General features: G+C 44.4%; 1 protein-coding gene across 1 annotated transcript; it reads right to left on the reverse strand.

Annotated features, from left to right (window-relative positions):
* Positions 1-2,357: 2,357 nt before the first annotated feature.
* On the reverse strand, positions 2,358-17,704 carry LOC105909275 (collagen alpha-4(IV) chain-like). Its single transcript, XM_042708791.1, has 21 exons — positions 17,692-17,704; positions 17,342-17,560; positions 16,907-17,065; positions 16,323-16,490; positions 15,890-16,033; positions 15,573-15,680; positions 15,114-15,292; positions 14,729-14,792; positions 14,459-14,533; positions 13,527-13,634; positions 13,300-13,407; positions 12,307-12,378; positions 11,911-12,039; positions 11,527-11,634; positions 11,125-11,280; positions 10,524-10,631; positions 10,165-10,302; positions 9,276-9,392; positions 8,802-8,990; positions 5,780-6,063; positions 2,358-5,431 (listed from the first exon to the last, which is right to left on the reverse strand). Exons 1-21 carry the CDS (start codon positions 17,702-17,704, stop codon positions 5,174-5,176), a joined length of 2,904 nt encoding a protein of 967 aa, XP_042564725.1. The 3' UTR covers positions 2,358-5,173.
* Between the last annotated feature and the right edge of the window lie 2,500 nt (positions 17,705-20,204).

The following is a 20,204-nucleotide window of genomic DNA, read 5'->3' on the forward strand; positions in this document are numbered from 1 at the left end:
TGCCAAGTCTGTTACCCCACCATTAGTGGAAGTGTGCCGCCGTTGTCTCCAGCGGTGCCAGTAGTGATACTCCAGAGGACCGTTAATGGCAATTTCTTTTTTATTATTCTAGATTCAAAATATCACAGTATCTATTCTATACAATCAACACTATACAGTGCCCTCCACAATTATTGGCACCCCTAGTGAATATGAGCAAAACAGGCTATAAAAAAATATGTCTTTGCTGTTTATCCTCTTGGTCTTTCACTCAAAATATTCACAAAAATCGTACCTTTTCATTGAAGTAAAACTATTGAAAGAAAAAAAACTGTTGACATTAAATAAATATTTTTTCCCCAAAACATGTGTGCCACAATTATTGGCACCCCTTAATTTAATGTTTTGTGCAGCCTCCCTTTGCCAAGATAACAGCTCTGAGTCTTTTCCTATAATGCGTGATGAGGTTGGTGAACACATGGCACGGGATCTGAGACCATTCCTACATACAGTATCTCTCCAGATCCTTCAGATTCTGAGGTCAACGTTTGTAGACTCGGCTTCAGCTCATCCCACAGATTTTCTATGGGATTTAGGTAGGGGGACTGTGATGGCCATGGCAAAACCTGTATTCTGCGGTCGGTGAACCATTTTTATGTTGATTTTGAGGTGTGCTTCGGATCATTGACCTGCTGGAAGGTCCAACCACAGCCCATTTTAAGCTTACTGGAGGGGGCTGTTAGGTTTTCATTTAATATCTGCTGGTATTTGATGGAGTCCATGATACCATGTATCCTAACAAGATGTCCAGGGCCTTTGGAAGAAAAACAGCCCCACAACATCAAAGATCCGCCACCATACTTCACATTGGGTATGGGGGTCTTTTCTGTATGGCTATCTTTCTGTCTACGCCAAACCCACCTTTGATGTTTGTTGCCAAAAAGCTTTATTTTGGTCTCATCTGACCATATAACTCGCCCCATTGAAAGTCTGACTTACATTTGGCAAACTGTAGGCGCTTTAGTTTGTAGTTGATTGACAGCAGAGGCTTTTTTCTGGCAACCCTCCAAAACAACTTGTGGTGATGTAGGTGGCGTCTGATGGTAGTTTTGGAGACTTTCTGACCCCAAGACTCAACTCACCTCTACAATTCTCCAGCTGTGATCCTTAGAGATTATTTTGCTAGTCGAACCATCCTCCTCACGGTGCGTGGGGTCAATGTACACACACGTCCTCTTCCAGGCTGATTCTTAACATCTCCTGTCGCTTTAAACTTCTTAATTATTTCCATGATAGTGGAAATGGGTATTTTCAACTCTTTAGAGATTTTCTTGTGTCCATTTCTTGATTTGTGCAGCTCCACAACTTTCCGTCGCACATCGTCACTGTGTTCTTGGGTCTTTCCCATAGTGATGAATGACTAATGGAATTTGGCCTGTGTCACCTCATATTTGTACGCCAGTGGAACAGGAAGTCATGGTTGACCTCTTAAGAGTTCCTTATCAAACAGGTGAACTTAAAAATGTAAAACATGACTGGAAATATACTTCAGTTATATTTTAATTATAAGATTTTTCTAGGGGTGCCAATAATTGTGGCACACATGTTTTGGGGAAAAATATTTATTTAAGGTCAACAGTTTTTTTTTCGTTCAATAATTTTACTTCAATGAAAAGGTAAGATTTTTGTGAATATTTTGAGTGAAAGACCAAGAGGATAAACAGCAAAGACATATTTTTCTATAGCCTGTTTTGCTCATATTCACTAGGGGTGCCAATAATTGTGGAGGGCACTGTATTTGAACACTGTTAATGATTCCAAGACAGCCTGCATTAGATTGAACAATACAACTGGAAATGTTGTTTGGTCTGATTAGCCATACTGAACTACTTTTATTTCCATAATCTCAGTGCCCTTGCATAAAAAGTCACATTTAGTGACAAGGAATTCTATTTAATTTGTTATATTTTAGAGATCCCCACTTGCAGGTTGTACCATGAGAACAGCCTATAATTCATCATCAGCTATGGACATTCACTTTGACTTGTTTGGGATGAGTATGGTGGTAGAGTGCTGAAGTAGGGGAGTACCACTAGTAAAGCCACCTAACTAGCCTTTGACTGGCGTTGACGGTCAAAGACGCAAAATTACTGCCAATTACTGCCTGCATGGCAAGCAAAATCAAGCATGATGTCAAGATGTTCCTAAGGGCTAGAAAGTCCACATCACATAACTCAACTGATGAATGTGTGTGCAACAAGCCCTTCAAAACTCACTGTGATTTGTGTTCAATTACATGTCTGAAGGCAATAACTGGTAACTGCTGGGAAAGTCAGTGAAATCTGACTGCCCCACAATGACGCACATAGATGTCCACATTGAAATGAAATGCATTTATTGTAGCCTTTAAACAGTCCACATAAAATTATTTATTTAGGCCTGTATGTTTGTGTGTGTTAGTCAAAGTGTCATCCTATGAGGAAGGAGAAGGCTGTAGGAAGGTTGAGTTCCGACTGGTGAAGATGTTAAAGTCTGTTGTGTGTGCTTGTCAATGTGTCGAAATGTGTGGCCACTGGACACAGGAATGAATGGCAGTAATCAGAAGACAGATTTGCAGTTTAGGAGAAAATAAAGAGGAAAATCAAGTCTAAAACATCTTCCACCTTTTACATAGCTCTGTTGCCCACTCAGTGGCCTTCAACGTTACAAATTAACTAAGTGACCATATTTTCTGTGTTGCACACAACTAAAAGTATGTCAGAGAGACACACTTAGCAGTTGGCCTTGTGGGGACCTCAAACCTAATGAGGGATTTCAGCCTTGTGTAACTCCGAGGGACATTCACACTACAGAATGTGTATGTGAACTACAGTGAATATGACGGCAAGCACAACACTGTGATTCTTCTGGGAAAAAATTGCACAAAACCCAGGCAGAGATTTAGATGACAAAACATCTGGATTGATCGATGGACTTTCCTGAAAATAAACAACAACACATCAACATAGGGGACATGCTCGCTAAAAGAAAGAGTACAGTGCTATATTTTATGTCCTGCAAAGACAAAGCACTAGGCTAGAGGGAGATAATATGCCCCTTTACAAGAATAAAGGCCCTTGTCATCCAGTGGAAATACTGAAGATATTCTACCAGTGCACAGTGCATTGGCAAAGATATAAGGTATACAGAAAGACAAATGAGGATCCCATTCATATGCTTCATGAAAATAATAACATGGGTCTTCTGGGGATGTCAAATATTTGTTTTCAGACTGTTTTTTAATAAATGCATAGCATTTTTGAAAATATGGGGCATACAACTCAGAACTCGATTTATTGCTAAATGAAAGTATGCCTGCAACACTGTGCCATACCTGTCTGTGGCCCTGTGTGTGTGTGTGTGTGTGTGTGTGTGTGTGTGTGTGTGTGTATGTGTGTGTGAGAGGTGTGTGTGAGAGACAGAGCGAGAGAGACTGTGTGTGTGTGTGTGTGTGTGTATTCCTATAAACCCAGCCATGACCCACTTCTTCCCTTCCATTGCCACTGTGCGTCTCCTCTCAAAGTTACAGCACCAACAAAACAGGAAGTAGATCCAAACCATAAGAGTGGACAGCACCTCTCTCTTTGCAGAAAAAGAACAGTGGATAGGGGAAGTAAATATGTGCATCAATCCTTTCTTTTTTCAAAATAGCACCAAAATAATCACTAGCTAAATAAATACTTTTGACATTTACAGTAAAAATATAAAGCATTCCTGTTCTTATGACAGTGCAAACATATTTACATACATTAGAATATATAATTAGGGCTAAAACAGTAAGAAGCGGATTAACATGACTAATCCTGTTAATACAAAAAGTGGATATGCCGAGTACTGAATACACCCTGTTGTGTATGTCTGTGTGTGTGTGTGTGTGTGTTTGTATGTGTGTGTGTGTGTTAGTATGATTTAATGGCTTTTGTTAGTCCTTAAAGAGAAAATAACACACCATCTCTCTTAAACAGATAGACAAGCAGAGGGGTTGAAGAGTAGACTAACAGAAAAGCAGACATGTCCCAACTGGATAGCATGGCTAGCAGGAGGATGAGAGGAGGCCAATTAACTACATTTGCGTCCTAAAATGCTTCCAAACATGTGAACTGAAAGAGGAAACGTAAACTGGAGAGACTGATTACGAAAAAGGAGCTTTCTGCATATACGAGTGTGTGTATGTGTGTGCACACATGTGCTTCTGAGAGGTGCCAGTGTTTGTGTGTGTGAGTGAGTGTCTGTCATGGTTTCTATTACCACGAACGGTAGTCACTCACATAGGGATATAGGCAGAGATTAATGTCGCTGCGCAGTCTCCCAATAAGTGGTGCTTCAATCACTATCCCCATGTTCCATGTGTTGGACAGAGTAGGGAGAGAGAGAGAGAGAGGAAGAGAGGCTGAAAGACAGAAAGGAGAGAAATAAAGAGAGGGAGAGGAATGGTATCTTTCGTATATGAGGCACACCATGTCGTGTGTATACCTTGCCTTACAGAGGGACAAACAGAGCAGTTGGCAGCTCATAAATTACAGGGAATGGAACAGACATGAAGTAAGTGCAGAGAGCAAACAGTAGCTATGTTAAGCCATAGTTGTTCTCCTCTACTCATGATACTCATTGAACATTTACACACTAAGAAAAATTATCCATGGCTTTGCAGGAGCAGAGCCAATGAAACAGAACGACTGTGTCTGAATGACAATCTCCACCAATGGGAGAATGTGTCACTGTGGAAACAACAAATCATCCAATAAAAATGTGTATGACTAACTTTGGAGAACTCAGCACTTGACTGACTGACACACCATCAGCCAATGGCATCACAAGATACACACTGAGAAAAAAAGGCTGCTAGAATCTAAGAGTAACCTTTAAAAAAAATATATCGTCTAAAACAAAAAAAGACAAATCGAAAGGTAAGTTGAATCAAGTATGTTTTTGCTAGATGCCCTTTGCGGAGAAACGTGTTTAAAGGAAACCAGAGCATCCATGAGTTCACAGTCTTTTCTTGCCACAGAAAACTGGGGGGGGGAGGAAGGAAGGTGACAACCAATGAGAATGCTCACTGCCTCTGCTTCTTTTTTCATTTTCAACCAATAGGAGTCCACCGCTGCCCACTGCCCCCTTTTTAAGGCAACCAATCGGCGTCGCCTGCTCAGTGCGATTACTCCTTAATGCAGACCCGGCAGCGGCTGGTCACTTGCTGGTGCTCTCTCGGGTCCTTCAGTATGGCCTGGCCGGGGCCTTGGCCGAAGTCGGCGCCGCTCACGCGGGTCAGCCAGTAGCTGTAGATGTTGGAGAAGTAGTGGCAGGAGCCGCGCGGGCCCTGGCACTCCACGAATGGCTGCGCCCGGAAGTCCTGCAGGCAGCTGCCCGAGGATGTCAGCGACTGGCCACCGCCCTCGTCTCCTGCGCCCGTGTGCTGGCACACACATAAGCGCGCACACACACACACACACACACACACACACGTAAACACACACACACACACATATACACACACGGGAGGTAAATTAGCCTTGAGCAGAGCCGACCATACAAATTTTACATAAGAAATGCTCTTAAAACCTCATTTACAAAAAGGCCTGCAAAGTCATTACTACTTCTTCTTCTTCTTCCCCACTTCAAGGCATCAAGGGTTAAAGCTCACTTAAGACCACAAATGGCAGCACATACTCCCCATTCATACACATTCACATTCTTATTTACTGTGAATCTTGCTTTACACACCCAACCCCCCACCCACCCAGACACCCACACATGTCCTCACCATCAGGAAGGAGTAGCCGTCCCACAGAGGCCTCCAGTTGTAGGGGCACGCGGGTGGGTTGGTGTCCTGGCTGTGGATGGCGACAGGCGGGGAGTGGGCCTCGCACACCACACAGCGGCTGATCAGCGAGCTGATCTGCACGCCCTCCACGGGCATCGGGGGCACGGGCGTGTTGGTGGAGAGCCAGTAGGACTTGTCGTTGCGGCTGGCGTGATTGCAGGAGGCCATGTTGCAGTAGGAGAAGGGCATGGTGCTGAAGATACGCATGCAGGAGCCAGCCTGGCCTGTGAGAAAGCGGGGGAGGAGTGAGGAGTGGTTTAATGCGGGTACAAAAGAAAGGAAAAGTGTGACAAAGATAGGTGTGTATATATATATATATATATACTGTATACACTAACTCACTGACTCTCTCTCTCTCTCTCTCTCTATATATATATATATATATATATCACTGAGTTGAGTGAGTGAGTTAGTATGGCTGAGATTGCTTTAGTATTCTATGAATAATGTCAGCAAAGACTACGCAAGTCCAGTTTTCCATATCCCATCAAAAGCCCCAGCTTGGATGTAATTATGATCATGTGGATCATGTGTATGTAGTATGATCATGTGTATGTAGTATGATCATGTGTATGTAGTATGATCATGTGTATGTAGTTATGATCATGTGTGTGTAGTATGATCATGTGTGTGTAGTATGATCATGTGTATGTAGTTATGATCATGTGTGTGTAGTATGATCATGTGTGTGTAGTATGATCATGTGTGTGTAGTATGATCATGTGTATGTAGTTATGATGATGTGTATGTAGTATGATCATGTGTGTGTAGTATGATCATGTGTGTGTAGTATGATCATGTGTGTGTAGTATGATCATGTGTGTGTAGTATGATCATGTGTGTGTAGTATGATCATGTGTATGTAGTATGATCATGTGTATGTAGTATGATCATGTGTATGTAGTATGATCATTTGTGTGTAGTTATGATCATGTGGATGTAGTTATGATCATGTGTATGTAGTATGATCATGTGTATGTAGTATGATCATGTGTGTGTAGTATGATCATGTGTGTGTAGTATGATCATGTGGATGTAGTATGATCATGTGTGTGTAGTATGATCATGTGTGTGTAGTATGATCATGTGTGTGTAGTATGATCATGTGTGTGTAGTATGATCATGTGTGTGTAGTTATGATCATGTGTATGTAGTATGATCATGTGTGTGTAGTATGATCATGTGTGTGTAGTATGATCATGTGTGTGTAGTATGATCATGTGTGTGTAGTATGATCATGTGTGTGTAGTATGATCATGTGTATGTAGTTATGATGATGTGTATGTAGTATGATCATGTGTGTGTAGTATGATCATGTGTGTGTAGTATGATCATGTGTATGTAGTATGATCATGTGTGTGTAGTATGATCATGTGTGTGTAGTATGATCATGTGTATGTAGTATGATCATGTGTATGTAGTATGATCATGTGTGTGTAGTTATGATCATGTGGATGTAGTTATGATCATGTGTATGTAGTATGATCATGTGTATGTAGTATGATCATGTGTGTGTAGTATGATCATGTGTGTGTAGTATGATCATGTGGATGTAGTATGATCATGTGTGTGTAGTATGATCATGTGTGTGTAGTATGATCATGTGTGTGTAGTATGATCATGTGTATGTAGTATGATCGTGTGTGTGTAGTTATGATCATGTGTGTGTAGTATGATCATGTGTGTGTAGTTATGATCATGTGTATGTAGTATGATCATGTGTGTGTAGTATGATCATGTGTGTGTAGTATGATCATGTGTGTGTAGTATGATCATGTGTGTGTAGTATGATCAAGCTGGGGCCAGAGCACCAAAGCGACTGCTGGTTGTCACTTGAATCCTTGCCCTGGCACCCAGATGACACTCTGTCCAACCCCTTTGATTTGCTTCAGTGTATCCTGTCTGGTGATACGAGACAGGCTCTGTGTACGACATGCATATAGTATATGAGAACCATTGTCCTGGCCGTGAACCGGAGGGAGGGAGATTAAATGCCTTTCAGCTGCAGTGGGAGAAAGGCTTGGAGTAGAGAGGATGTACGTACAGAACCAGCTGACTTTTCTTGCGAGAGCAGGAGGATGATGTCAGAATGTGCGTGTGTGTGTGTGTGTGTGTGTGTGTGTGTGTGTGTGTGTGTGAGAGAGTACCCAGGTCCTGTGTGTGTGTGTGTGTGTGTGTGTGTGTGTGTGTGTGTGTGAGAGAGAGAGTGAGAGAGAGAGAGTACCCAGGTCCTGTGTGTGTGTGTGTGTGTGTGTGTGAGAGAGAGAGAGAGTGAGAGAGAGAGAGAGAGAGAGAGAGAGTAAGAGAGAGAAAGAGTACCCAGGTCCTGTGTGTGTGTGTGTGTGTGAGAGAGAGAGTACCCAGGTCCTGTGTGTGTGTGTGTGTGTGATAGAGAGAGTACCCAGGTCCTGTGTGTGTGTGTGTGTGTGTGTGTGAGAGAGAGAGAGTACCCAGGTCCTGTGTGTGTGTGTGTTTGTGTGTGTGTGAGAGTGAGAGTACCCAGGTCCTGTGTGTGTGTGTGTGAGAGATAGAGAGTACCCAGGTCCTGTGTGTGTGTGTGTGTGTGTGTGTGAGAGAGAGAGAGAGTACCCAGGTCCTGTGTGTGTGTGTGTGTGTGTGTGTGTGTGAGTGAGAGAGTACCCAGGTCCTGTGTGTGTGTGTGTGTGTGTGTGTGTGTGTGTGTGTGTGTGTGTATGTGTGTGTGTGTGAGAGAGTACCCAGGTCCTGTGTGTGTGTGTGTGTGTGTGTGTGTGAGAGAGTACCCAGGTCCTGTGTGTGTGTGTGTGTGTGTGAGAGAGAGAGTACCCAGGTCCTGTGTGTGTGTGTGTGTGTGTGTGTGTGTGTGAGAGAGTACCCAGGTCCTGTGTGTGTGTGTGTGTGTGTGTGTGTGTGTGTGTGTGTGTGTGAGAGAGTACCCAGGTCCTGTGTGTGTGTGTGTGTGTATGTGTGTGTGAGAGAGTACCCAGGTCCTGTGTGTGGGCTTTCTCTTGTCCCTCCAGATACAGGAGGCTGTATCCACTCCACAGCTGGGCCATTCCATCTGGGCACACAGGGAGGGATTCTGATTGGCTGTGCTTGACCAATAGAAAGCCAGAGTTGTAGCGGGTGCTGGGTCCGCAATCTCCTTGATCACCGGTGTCTCCTGTGAGACCTGTCATAAGGAGGGATGTGGACACACACACACACACACACACACACACACACACACACACACACAGAAAGAACAAGCATGGACTATTACACACAAGGTGGGCAAACGCATGTGACAATCACACACACACAGACGCACACTAACAAACGCACACACCGCAAACATCCATGCACACGGTTGTCTACATATTCATACACAAATGTCTATATATTCACACTCACACACACCTTCCCACTCACACACACACACACACACACACACACACACACACACTCACACACTTACCCTGTAGTCCTCTCATTCCGTTGTCTCCAGGATCTCCCAGGTTTCCTGTAGGCCCATTTAGCCCTGGTGCTCCTGGGGTTCCTGGAAATCCTGGATCTCCCGTGTAACCCTTAATGCCTGGACACAGTTGCAGGGGGGAAGTTGTTTACTGTGACACAGCAGCACCAACACTGAGGCTCTGCTAGGAGTGGTTCACGCTTCTATCTCTCGCTATCTATTCCCCATAAGGAAACGAAAAAAGGCTATAAACTCAGACGGTTTAACATCAGGTGCAGGGAATGTAGATCTGCGTAGATTGCTTAATTAAGCAGGAAATACTAGCTCCACTTCGCCACTCACTCCAAAGCACTTTCATTTCTTTCCTGTTGCTAATAGTGCAAACAAGTGAAGAGCAAAGAGCTACATCAGTGACTACCACTATGGAGTAGTGGACTGTGACATGTTCATTTATGCAGACTAAATGCAATTCAATCTTCTAAGTTACACCTTCATGCATTTCTTTTCACAGGAAACAAACCCTTTAGGAATAGGGACACACATGAGACTGGACTGGACTGTGATGGAGAGATGGGCAGGGACACAGAGGGAAGGATCTGAGAGAGAGATGGAGAGAGAGAGAGAGAGAGAGAGAGAGAGAGAGAAGCCAGATACAGACGCACACAGAGAAAAGAAATGCTGAACAGAAGGCACACAGAAGAGGCTGAAAGCACGAGGCAATGGCCGAATGCAGAACGAGACTGATGGGAACAGGTAGAAATGGGTGATAGAGAGAGACGGATAGAGAGACTGAAGGGAACAGGTAGAAATGGGCGATAGAGAGAGACGGATAGAGAGACTGAAGGAGAGAAAGGCAGGTGAGGTGAGGAGGCTTGGCTCAGGTGGTGAGTACCTCTGGCACCCTCTCTGCCATTCGGGCCGGCAGGCCCCCGGTCCCCTGAGGGCCCGGGAAGACCAGGAGGCCCTGGTGGGCCGGGGGGAGGTTGTGAAGGGGGGCCAATCCTAATGACCCCCTGCTCTCCCTTTTGACCTGCACAGAAACACAAACACACACACACACATAATTGTACACACAAAAACACAGATATCAACGTACATACACTACATGATCTCAAAAATATTCTTCTGACAGACATGTTCAATTAACACAAACCCTCTAACATGAGTTATTTAACTTGTATAATGTATAATGATACAGCCCTATTAATCAGACTGGAGCCATCAAGTTGTCTGAGAGGCAATGGCATTCACCTGGCTCTCCGCTGGCCCCTTTCTGGCCTTTGGCTCCGTCTATGCCCGGGTCCCCCCCACCACCACTGGGTCCGGGCATACCCATGAAGCCTGTTGCTCCTTGTTCACCTGAAATGAAAAGTGCATGTGTCAATGCATTTACTTTAGGCACACCAGTGGCAGAGGTCTCAGGATGTCGAGGATCAGCACCAGGCACTACACTTGCTCTGCCCGAAACAATGGTCCTGATACAAATCCCTGTTTGAACTTACCTACTGAATGGACTGAAGCCAACGTCTCCAGCTGATTGTTTGTGGTCACACCTTGTATCAGCACAACTGACCTCTCAGACAGACCCTTTGAGGGTTACTATTATTACCACTGTGCAAAGCTATGTATTCAAGCCTATAACTAGCTACGATTCTGTTAGTGTGCGTGCGTGTTGAGATCTTCTCTTTGGAATACTGATACTCTGCCAAGCAAAGCTGTCACTTTGGACTAAACAGATTCTCTCCACCACACTGGCTTGTTACCGACTCCTTGTTCACTCCTTCTTACAGCGCACTGAAACTGAAACTAGTATACCTCGAAATCCGTCACCTATGTGCTGGCAATGCATCACCTTTTCGTGCTGGATAGCCCGCTATGCCCGGTACCCCTGGAGGTCCAGCATCTCCTCGCTGTCCCGGTATCCCGGGGTAGCCTTGGTTTCCTGGTATCCCGTCCTCCCCTGGCATGGCCATCACTGGCCCTGGATCCCCTATGTCCCCTTGTGCCCCTGCATACATCACCACACACACACACCCACACCCACACACACACACATGCACACACGCACACACGCACACAAACGCACACACACACACACACACACAGACACACACACACACACACACACACACACACACACACACATTCAGTTCACATGAAGAGAAAGATATAGTTTTGTATAGTACAACTGGCAGGAGTTATATGCACACATATGTATCTGTAACAAATCACATGCCTGCACACAAATACATACCTTCTGATCCATCTGATCCTGGGCCACCAGGCTCTCCAAGCTGTCCATATCTAACATCCTTACACTCTTCACCTTTTGGACCAGCCTTTCCACAAGGCCCTGGGGGTCCTACAGGATGGACAGGGACAGTGACCAAGAGGCAGCAGGTGTGCAACAGAGAAATAGGAGACAGTGACCCAATATGCGCCTATGCCAGATAAGGGTTGATGGACAGGAGAAGTAGCAAATAATACTGAGAAGGCCTAGTTTTCTGAATCGATGAAATGGATAGCTTTTGAGTGTCTGTACATCTAACAGTGTTTATATCCTTGGATCCTAATATATATAATATAAAAGAAGCCTAAAAATGTGTTTGTGTTTGTTTGTAAAAGTCTGTGTGTGTACCTGTGACTCCTGCCTGTCCTTTGGGGCCTTTAGGACCCGGTAACCGGGGCCCCGAGGGGCCTGGGTTTCCTCTTTGGCCCTTATCCCCTGTGTCCCCCTTATGACCCGGGGGGCCCTCGAGCCCAGGCCCTGAGGAGATAGGAGGACACACAGACATGATTGCACACAGACAGAGATGTAGTCTGCATAATAACATGTTCTCACACACACACACACACACACACACACACACACAGATATTCATTATGAGGACATTTGACACATTCACTTCAAGTAACTTTCTTAATATTCATACCGATATTCAAAGGGTAGGTTCAGATAAGTTTGCAAATGTTTATATATATATATATATATATATATATATATATATATACACACATAAACACTCCCACTTACCTCGTGCTCCCACCTCACCCTTAACCCCTTTCAGACCGTCCAGGCCATGCAGCCCCAATGGCCCCGGGGGACCTGTAATAGACCAACCAGGGTACACACACATCAGGACAGTGCTGAGGTAGTGTCTTGTGTGTGAAGGTCCATTTCATTTTCTGTAAATGTCTTCAAAGTGTGTATTAGAGTGTATCTATTGGAAGAGCAAAGTAATCAGAAATAATAGATCATTATATCACCTACACGAATGTGCTTGCCCAAAATGAAATACATCATTGTCAAGGATGATATATATATATATTTACATAAACTGAATAGGAAGATTTGAAATGAATTTCGAACATTTCAAAGCACACACAAAAAAAAAACACACCACTGAATATTTCCAGGCAAAAGTTACACATGCATCTTCACTTTATGGGGGCCCATATAAGCCAGGTACCAGCCACTCTCGCCCACATTCATTCACCAGACAGAGCATCTTTTCCCCCTTTACACCAACAGCAGAAGGCTGCAGCGACGATGGTGGTTTGGTATGCATTAAGGCATGACTAGACTCCCCTAGACCGTCTGGAAAAATGGTCTCGCACTCTCCCTTGGGCCCTCCATCTCCTTTTGGATTCTTTTAAATCTTGTTTAGCGACCCAACTTGCCTGGTCTTCGTATCTGTGTGGGGTCTCTCTTGCCCAAATGTTTGTCCTATTGTTCTCTTGATTTCATGTATTTCTTCTTCTTCTTTTTTTTCAAGTTATGTATTCACTTTTCACCTATATGTATCTATTTTATAGATTTCTTTATTGATTTTTATTTGTATTTATCTTTCCCTTGCTTAGAAATTCAACTTGCTTAACTTACCCTTTTTTTTTAAGTTGAAATTATAGGAATGGAAGTACCTTGCCCAAAAATATTCAAGGCTTTTGAGTTATTGAGTCAGGTGTACAACTGTTTTTGGAAATGTGTATCTATATTTTTGCTTGTGTGTATATGTGTGTCTACTACCTTGGAGTCCTTTCAGTCCAGGTCTGCCATTGGGTCCAGGGAGGCCAGATTCACCCATAGGGCCATCTCTGCCAGGCCTACCAGTTATGCCAGGGGGGCCTGATATACCTGTAGCACAACAGAAAGATCAGTGTGTGTGTGTGTGTGTGTGTGTGTGTGTGTGTGTGTGTGTGTGTGTGTGAGCGCGCACAATACATGCATAACATGACACAGGGATGTTCCTCTACCTGGAAATCCTGGTACACCTGTGGATCCAGTGGGTCCTGCGTCCCCTTTGTCTGCATTTCTGCCATGGCAACCTGGATCACCCACCTCCCCTGAGTCACCCTGGGGTCCTATAAAAGACAGCAGTGTTACAACTGTCCAGAAGCCCGTTCCATACTCATCAGTGGTACACTTCAGCATCTGCCCCCCACTCAGGAGTGGTCAAGTCAATGATGGCAAAAGGTGGTGGTGTATTGGCCAAGACATCACTTTAAGTTTGACAATACAAGACATCACTTTGAGTTTGACAATACAAGACATCATATTAAGTTTGACAGTACAACCCATCACATTAAGTTTGACAGTACAAGACATCACATTAAGTTTGACAGTACAAGACATCACATTAGGTTTGACAATACCTTTCATGAAAGTAGCCATAAGAGCTTGCATCCGTTATCTAAAATTCTGCAAAATGGCCAGCTCAGCAAATATACATATAATATAAATATAATCCTGCTTTTTGAAAAACACAATTTTGCCTTTTATAGCTCATTCTTCTCTTTGTCTGAACCCGGGTCTACAGGGTACTAAACCCGCACTCTGACTGCAACACCAAAGAGCCAGGCTCAATGGCATGGCTGTCAGAGCACAGACTCATGTACATTTACATTTTACATTTAGCAGACGCTTTTATCCAAAGCGACTTACAAGTTTGTATATACATATTGCATGTGTAGTGATGGCACTCTGTCACACACCTCAAGTACGCAATTATCATGATACTTCCCAGATGTGGTCTTACAGTATAATGCACATCACAAAACAACCGACATAAAGAACAATGCTTGAGAGCTAGATAAGTGAAATCAGGGAGAAATTAGTATCTTTATATATCAAGCTTCACAGATGCTTCACTTGTTCGCTTCGTCAAGACAGAAATTCAAGTGCTTACCTGGTGGTGCCCTGTCACCTACTGAACCTTTGTTCCCTGGGGGTCCTGGATAACTGATGGAATCACCCTCATCACCTGACACAAGGAGAATGTAGGGGGGGGGGGGGGAGTACATGTTTGTGTGTGTGAGAGAGAGAGTCAGAGTCATGATTACAATCTACTGTCTCTCAAATACAGAGATCTCTAGAGAGTGATTGGGGTGGTCGAAAAGGAGGGAGAGAAAGAGAGAAAGAGATTGAAAAGAAGGGGCAGACAGACGCTCATTCCTACCTTTTTGTCCGCTTTCTCCTTTGCGGCCTGGTTGTCCTACACAGCCCTCACCTCCTGGATCTCCCTGTAAGGACACTAGTTTAGCAAGTTCACACTGACCTCTTACGAATAAAGAGATAAGTCACACTGACTGAAACTTGGGGCCTGGATGAATTCATTAATCTTTCGTGTTTATTCAGATTTTTGGACACCATCACATCACATTTGCTTATGATTGAGAGTTTAGGGGCAGACAGACTTGTATCGTCCAGTAATACAAATGAAATGATCCAGCTGATATCCGACAACAAAGACTTGACTGACCTCATACCATTACAACCTCATGAACCTAACTACTCATTGTTAAGACTGATGTGGTGTGGTGATAGGTGTGCTGCCTTCTCACCGGATCTCCATCTCTGCCACGTTCTCCACTGTTGCCAGGCAACCCACGTGGCCCTTGTAAGCCTGGTACCCCTGGTGCTCCATCCTTTCCTCTACGTCCCTGGGGGCCACCAGGGCCAACAAGTCCATCTCGGCCGGGATAGCCCAAGGGACCCTGTGGGCCGGGTAAGCCTTTATTACCTGAGAGAGGATCGTAGATGAGACAATCTGCCGTTACAAACCTTCAAGGCTATTCCTTCCAGTAGAACCTCCTGACTTGATACAAAATGTTATATGATTACTATACACTGTTTCATCTGTGTCTACTTGTCCAGCTATGTATCTAATGATGTATCTAATGATATATCTAATGATATATCTTTTGTTTAGTAAAACACTGAAATGAGGGACATTTTATTAATGTAGAGTTTGTACGTTCGCCATCTCAAAATGCTAAAGACACCCTCATGGGCCACCATACCTCGGGGTCCCGTGAATCCGGGACCACCAGGAAGTCCAGGGAACCCCGGCTGGCCTTTGATTGGGATGAAAGCGGTGTCTCCAGGAAGACCGTCTGAGCCTCTGTCACCTGCACAAAATGCCATGAAACATTATATGAGCTCAACTGTGCAACAGCTTGTCTGGTTTTATTTTCTTGAAACCCAGCATTCATTCACATATATAAACTCATATGTTTATTTGTGACTTGACACCTCTGTTTATCTGTCATGTATGTCATATATGTCATGTATTTGCTCATTTCCCCCAGTTGGATAGGTGAGCGGTCGAATGCTTCACCTTTCTCTCCTGACAATCCAGCGGGTCCTGGGAACCCTGGCCGTCCATCAAAGCCCCTCTCTCCCCCTCTTCCCGGAAGTCCATTTGGGCCGTTTGGTCCAGTGTCCCCGGACAATCCTGGCCAGCCAGTTTGTCCTTGTGGACCTGCCATGTGACATCACAGCAATCATATGTTCATATGGTCTCAGGACACATCGACATTATAACGCCATTATGTACCTGCACTAACACTTCTACCATATTATATGTTCATCTGATTCCACTGAAGAGAGTGTGAGCACAGTGTTTTCACTTTCACTTTCACTATAACACAGCATTTTTACACCCTAATGGAAGCAAAGATAATAACAAAAAAAGGAGTTGAGGAGTTTCCTTTAAGTGTGAGTTATTTTCTCCAGTATTATGTGTCCACCTCTGGGCCTCAATGACTTACCTTTCGGGCCAAGAGGTCCTGGTAGTCCCGCTTCTCCATTTGAACCTTGTGCCCCCCGGGAGCCCGGGAAGCCTGGTGTTCCTGGGTTTCCTGGCTTTCCTGGAGGCCCTGGAGGTCCTCTGCCTGGGAGACCTGGCTCCCCTTTCAAACCTATATCCCCTTTCAAGCCTGGACAAAAAAGAAACACAAAAGAAACATGTACAGAAATCACACACACACACACACACACACATACACACACACACACACACACACACACACACACACACACACACACACACAGACTCATTGTAGTAGGTAGGTTGGTGTACTGAGAGAGAAGCACTGAGAGTCAAGTACACAAATAAAAGGCAAAGCAATAGGGTATATACGAATGCATATGGCAATTAAGTCAGCTTGAAGAGACAAACTGGCTAACCTATCATACAAGTACGCTACAGGACAAATACACTGATAGGCATTTGAGAGGAATAACCAATGGACAGATACACTGATACACGGGTACGATGAAAAACAGGAGAGCACAGACAAGTCCATCTCTGAACCGGTAAACTAACAGAAGGGTAGTCTGTGGCTGGACGTACCTTGAGGCCCATCGAAGCCCTTGCACCCTGGCGAGCCCGGTGGCCCAGGTGGACCGTCATCACATGGAGGAGTCTCCCCTTTAGGCCCGACTCTGCCAGAGCAGCCCTGGGCCCCAGTTTCCCCTTTCTCTCCTGGTACTCCATCCCTTCCAGGCAAGCCTACAGAAAACAGCCCCATGTCACAAAGCTGCAGCAATATCTCCAGAGCCAAGATAATAAATAAACAAATAAACAAATAAATCTAGACACAGAAAAGCCTGGATGGTTGCAGAGACAAATTACAGTGGTGTGAACGCACAACTGTGTCACAGAAGGTACAGACCAGCATACACACTATCGCCACTGTGACATGTATTAGCATCATAAACACAGCTAAGTGAAGATTTGAACCAAGAGGAAAAACTGTTGGTAAAACGGAGATCAGGATGGTCATACCTGTTGGGCCCGAAGGCCCCAGGAGTCCACGTGTGCCTGTGGCTCCAGAAAAGCCTGGATTTCCTTCAGGCCCCATCTGCCCTGGGGGCCCAGGGATGGAGGCCCCGTTAGGTCCTTTGAGTCCTTGGGAGCCAATGCTGCCAGGCTGGCCTGGGGGGCCGTCAATGCTGGGGCCCTCTGGACCCCATCTGCCTGGATCTCCACTAAATCCTGGAGGACCTGATGAGAGAATGCATTGGGAGCATGTATGAGTGCGAGACATTGACTTGTGTCTACATATAGGATAGGAGTATGTGTTTATGCTTTCCATGCCCCAGGTTTTCCAGGTTATTTTCTCTCTCTATGCAAACCTGGGGGTGTCATCTATTAATCGATTCTCTACTCTTGCATATGCCTGTATGTATGTTACCCTGGCTTCCTGGTGGTCCTGATACTCCTGGTTCTCCGTTCCCTCCCCTGGGGCCGTTGGCCCCCTGGAGTCCTCTTCTCCCATGAAGGCCTGGAATTCCTGGAGGGCCTGTGATGGAGAGAATGGAATGAGAGAGAGTAAATCAATCAATCAATCAATCAATCAATCAATCAATCAATCAATCAATCAATCATTGGCTGCCATGGTGGGGCACAAAATGCACTGGCCTTTTGCAGCTCCCAACACAGTTCCTTGTTTTTCGTTATTATTTCTGTTCGTTTCCAGTTTGTTTATAAGCTAAGTCAACGCTAACCTCTCTTACAGCCATCAGGACCTCAGAACGGATTACACACTCCCCACTACCATCACAGACAATTTCTTGTGTTACTCTATTGGACTGCTAAGGGGGGTGAAAATCTGTGGGATGTAGTGTCACATACAATAGACATGAGAAATTATGAAAATTTGTCTCAGAGACAAAACGTGAGATAGGGTATGAAACAGTGCGTATACAGTGCCCTCCACAATTATTGGCACCCCTAGTGAATATGAGCAAAACAGGCTATAAAAAAATATGTCTTTGCTGTTTATCCTCTTGGTCTTTCACTCAAAATATTCACAAAAATCTTACCTTTTCATTGAAGCAAAATTATTGAAAGAAAAAAAAACTGTTGACATTAAATAAATATTTTCCCCCAAAACATGTGTGCCACAATTATTGGCACCCCTAGAAAAATCTTATAATTAAAATCTAACTGAAGTATATTTCCAGTCATGTTTTACATTTTTAAGTTCACCTGTTTGATAAGGAACTCTTAAGAGGTCAACCATGACTTCCTGTTCCACTGGCGAACAAATATGAGGTGACACAGGCCAAATTCCATTAGTCATTCATCACTATGGGAAAGACCCAAGAACACAGTGACAATGTGCGACGGAAAGTTGTGGAGCTGCACAAATCAAGAAATGGACACAAGTAAATCTCTAAAGAGTTGAAAATACCCATTTCCACTATCATGGAAATAATTAAGTAGTTTAAAGCGACAGGAGATGTTAAGAATCAGCCTGGAAGAGGACCTATCTGTAAATTGACCCCACGCACCGTGAGGAGGATGGTTCGACTGGCAAAAGAATCTCCAAGGATCACAGCTGGAGAATTGCAGAGGTAAATTGAGTCTTGGGTTCAGAAAGTCTCCAGAACTACCATCAGACGCCACCTCCATCACCACAAATTGTTTTGGAGGGTTGCCAGAAAAAAGCCTCTGCTGTCAATCAACAACAAACTAAAGAGCCTACAGTTTGCCAAATGTAAGTCAGACTTTCAATGGGACCGAGTTATATGGTCAGATGAGACCAAAATAAAGCTTTTTGGCAACAAACATCAAAGGTGGGTTTGGCGTAGACAGAAAGATAGCCATACAGAAGAGACCCCCATACCCAATGTGAAGTATGGTGGCGGATCTTTGATGTTGTGGGGCTGTTTTGCTTCCAAAGGCCCTCGACATCTTGTTAGGAGACATGGTATCATGAACTCCATCAAATACCAGCAGATATTAAATGAAAACCTAACAGCCCCCTCTAGGAAGCTTAAAATGGGCCGTGGTTGGACCTTCCAGCAGGACAATGATCCGAAGCACACCTCAAAATCAACACAAAAATTGTTCACCGACCACGGAATAAAGGTTTTGCCATGGCCATCACAGTCCCCCGACCTAAACCCCATAGAAAATCTGTCGGAAGAGCTGAAGCCGAGTATACAAGCGTTGACCTAAGAATCTGAAGGATCTGGAGAGATACTGTATGTAGGAATGGTCTCAGATCCCGTGCCATGTGTTCACCAACCTCATCACACATTATAGGAGAAGACTCAGAGCTATTATCTTGGCAAAGGGAGGCTGCACAAAACATTAAATTAAGGGGTGCCAATAATTGTGGCACACATGTTTTGGGGAAAAATATTTATTTAATGTCAACAGTTTTTTTTTCTTTCAATAGTTTTACTTCAATGAAAAGGCAAGATTTTTGTGAATATTTTGAGTGAAAGACCAAGAGGATTTTTTATAGCCTGTTTTGCTCATATTCACTAGGGGTGCCAATAATTGTGGAGGGCACTGTATATGTTGCATTAACATTGCATTGGCTTTCTAAAGTCTTTTCACAGTCTTTAGTGTTCTGAAAATGTTTCAACAGACCAACTTGTGCTAGGGTCACCAGCAGCTAGTGCAAGGTGCCGGAGGCATTGACTGGTCACGGAACACATTGACTGGTCACGGAAGAATCTCTGGAGCTCCACCTAGTGGTACTGGCCAGTGTTAGCACACGGCTTCAAGTTTGAGCTACAACTGCTTCTGCAAAAATCTCTCCAACTTCTACCGCGGCACCATTGACAGCTGCATCTCAGTGTGGTACAGTAGCTACACACACACACAAACCTGGTGGACCACGTTCTCCCTT

Source organism: Clupea harengus, chromosome 9, assembly GCF_900700415.2.
Source record: "Clupea harengus chromosome 9, Ch_v2.0.2, whole genome shotgun sequence".
Taxonomy (NCBI): Eukaryota; Metazoa; Chordata; class Actinopteri; order Clupeiformes; family Clupeidae; genus Clupea; species Clupea harengus.

Bases quoted from the DNA above. Each gene is read 5' to 3' on its own strand.
- LOC105909275 (XM_042708791.1), bottom strand. The intron at 12,379-13,299 runs GTAGTAGACACA...GGTCTATTACAG, and splicing joins TGGACTGAAAGGACTCCAAG to GTCCCCCGGGGCCATTGGGG. The intron at 11,281-11,526 runs GTATGTATTTGT...TGATGTATGCAG, and splicing joins AGGATCAGATGGATCAGAAG to GGGCACAAGGGGACATAGGG.